At 33.5% G+C, this 2,597-nt stretch overlaps 1 protein-coding gene across 1 annotated transcript; it reads left to right on the plus strand.

The window, feature by feature from the left end:
* Positions 1-652: 652 nt before the first annotated feature.
* Positions 653-1,591, plus strand: LOC107148896 (olfactory receptor 6C2-like). The gene has a single exon (XM_015493625.1). It carries the CDS (start codon positions 653-655, stop codon positions 1,589-1,591), a length of 939 nt encoding a protein of 312 aa, XP_015349111.1.
* The last annotated feature ends 1,006 nt before the right edge of the window (positions 1,592-2,597 follow it).

Here is a 2,597-nt window from a genome sequence, read left to right on the forward strand (position 1 = left end):
GGGACAACAGTCAAGTAAATAAGCATGAATGTATGCATAAGAAAGCACTCTTTTTTAATATCTTGTACATAACACTTTCTCACAGTATAAGTCAAATAGTTCTACATCCAACCATCCATAGGTTCTACAATTTCCACTATAAGGAATCCTGTTGTTGTTTTTATCACTTGTTTGTTTTTCAAGAAAAATGTATCTTACCTTTATAACAATCCCAAGATAGAACAAGAGAATTCATGCTCTTAGTTACATGGATAGGCCGGGTATTCAGGGTTTTCTTGGACAAAGAACTATTAGCCTCCCATGAAATGACATCTTTTTTTTACCCATCTGAAAATCCAGTCCATCTAATGATTTTTATGTGACCAATAAACTACATTTATAAATTCTAAAGGGAACAAATGATCAAAGAAAAAGTTGGATTGTTCTACAAAAACATGAACCCTTAAGGAAACTTCCACTAGTCACACACAGAAAATTCAGGATTGCTATTGAACTAATAAAAATATTAAGTATGATGTAAAAGGAGAAGAAAAATATAGGCTGGTTTGCTTGAATTCTATATGCACACCTTTCTGTTGTAGAATTTGAATATGTTTCTCTTTATGAAATCTTGGTTTTTATATAAGGATTAGGTAAATATCAATGTACAATGATGAGGAACCACACAGCAATAACCACTTTCATCCTCCTGGGACTGACTGATGACCCAAAACTGCAAGTTCTGATTTTTATCTTTCTGTTGGTCACCTACATGTTAAGTGTAACAGGGAACCTGACTATTATCACCCTCACACTGGTGGATCCCCATCTGAAGACACCTATGTACTTCTTCCTCAGAAACTTTTCCTTCCTAGAAGTTTCATTTACTACTGTCTGTATCCCTCGATTCCTGTATAGTTTATCAACTGGAGACAATACTGTTACCTACAATGCTTGTGTAAGTCAAGTATTTTTTGTTTTTCTCTTTGGAGCAACAGAATTTTTTCTCCTGGCAGCCATGTCCTATGATCGCTATGTGGCCATCTGTAAACCCCTTCATTATATGACCATCATGAACAACAGAGTGTGCACCATATTAGTCCTCTCCTGCTGGGTAGCTGGCTTGATGATTATTGTCTCACCCCTAAGTGTAGGTCTGCAGCTTGAATTCTGTGATTCTAATGTCATTGATCATTTCAGTTGTGATGCAAGTCCCCTCCTAAGGATCTCCTGCTCAGACACATGGATATTAGAACAGATGGTTATCATTGTGGCTGTATTTGCCCTCATCATCACCTTAGTTTTTGTGCTTCTGTCCTACACATACATCATCAGGACCATTCTGAGATTCCCCTCTGTTCAGCAAAGGAAAAAGGCCTTTTCCACCTGCTCATCCCACATGATTGTGCTTTCCATCACCTATGGCAGCTGCATCTTCATCTATATCAAGCCATCAGCAAAAGAAGAGGTGGCCATGAATAAAGGAATTTCAGTTCTCAACACTTCTATAGCGCCCTTGCTGAACCCTTTCATTTACACCTTGAGAAACAAGCAAGTAAAACATGCTTTTAATGACTCCATAAAGAAGATTGTGTTTCTCTCAAAGAAGTAGAAGTTTTGATGAATAAGTAAAATAAAACATTCTGTAATTCTTTTAGTACTGCTTCTAAGTTACTTCATCATTGCCTTTCTATATTTCAATCAGATTCGCCTTCTCAATGACATTTAATATTTCATCTTGATCTCATCTTTATTAAACTCTTTATTATTTCAAATCAAATTCATGCATTGTGTTTTCCATCACTGTGAAACTGAAATATACAATTTCCAAGGTGTTAAGTTTTTCTCATTTCTTAGCTAGGGAAGTGAAGAAAATAACATCACTCTAGGGAAGGAAATACAATATTTAAAATTGTACAAATTATCTTTGAGTTAAATTAAATGGCAATAGTGCCAGTCAGTGTCTTCCTGTAATACCAGTTACAAAATGAATAACACAAATGCAACAATCAAAACAGCAACAACACAAAACATACGAGACATGCTAAAATATATTAAAACAAATAAGGCATTCCAAGCAAATTAAAATAATTGGAAATGAAGTATCATCAAGAGTTGATTAGTCAGAATTGAAGAAATGGAGATTTCTTCACAATCACTGAGAAGACTTATTTGCTATTTTCTAATATAGAAGAGCAATATTACTTAAAAATATACATTTTATTTAAAGCAATGTATACATAAAATCACATACTATGGGTTTCTAATTCAGAATAGATGCATGAAAGTGAATTGGAACACCAAATTTTACATTTTCAGAAATAGGAAAACTAGTTAAATCAATACATAAAATATACAAAATAATTTTTTGAAGATATCAAGGATATAGAATAATAAAACTAGGAAAAATAAAAATACTAATATCATTTGGAATTAAGATGAAGGGAACAAAAAGAAAATGCTCAAAAATTAAAGAGTTAGTGTTCAAAGCAAATTACAAATGTACATGTTTGGTTTATTAGCCCCTTTATTGATTGGGTTACTTGTTCTTTTTTCTGGTGTTAAGTATTTTGCGTTCTTTATATAACCTGGAGATTAATGCTCTATCTGAGGTGAAT

Source organism: Marmota marmota, unplaced genomic scaffold, assembly GCF_001458135.2.
Source record: "Marmota marmota marmota unplaced genomic scaffold, marMar, whole genome shotgun sequence".
Taxonomy (NCBI): domain Eukaryota; kingdom Metazoa; phylum Chordata; class Mammalia; order Rodentia; family Sciuridae; genus Marmota; species Marmota marmota.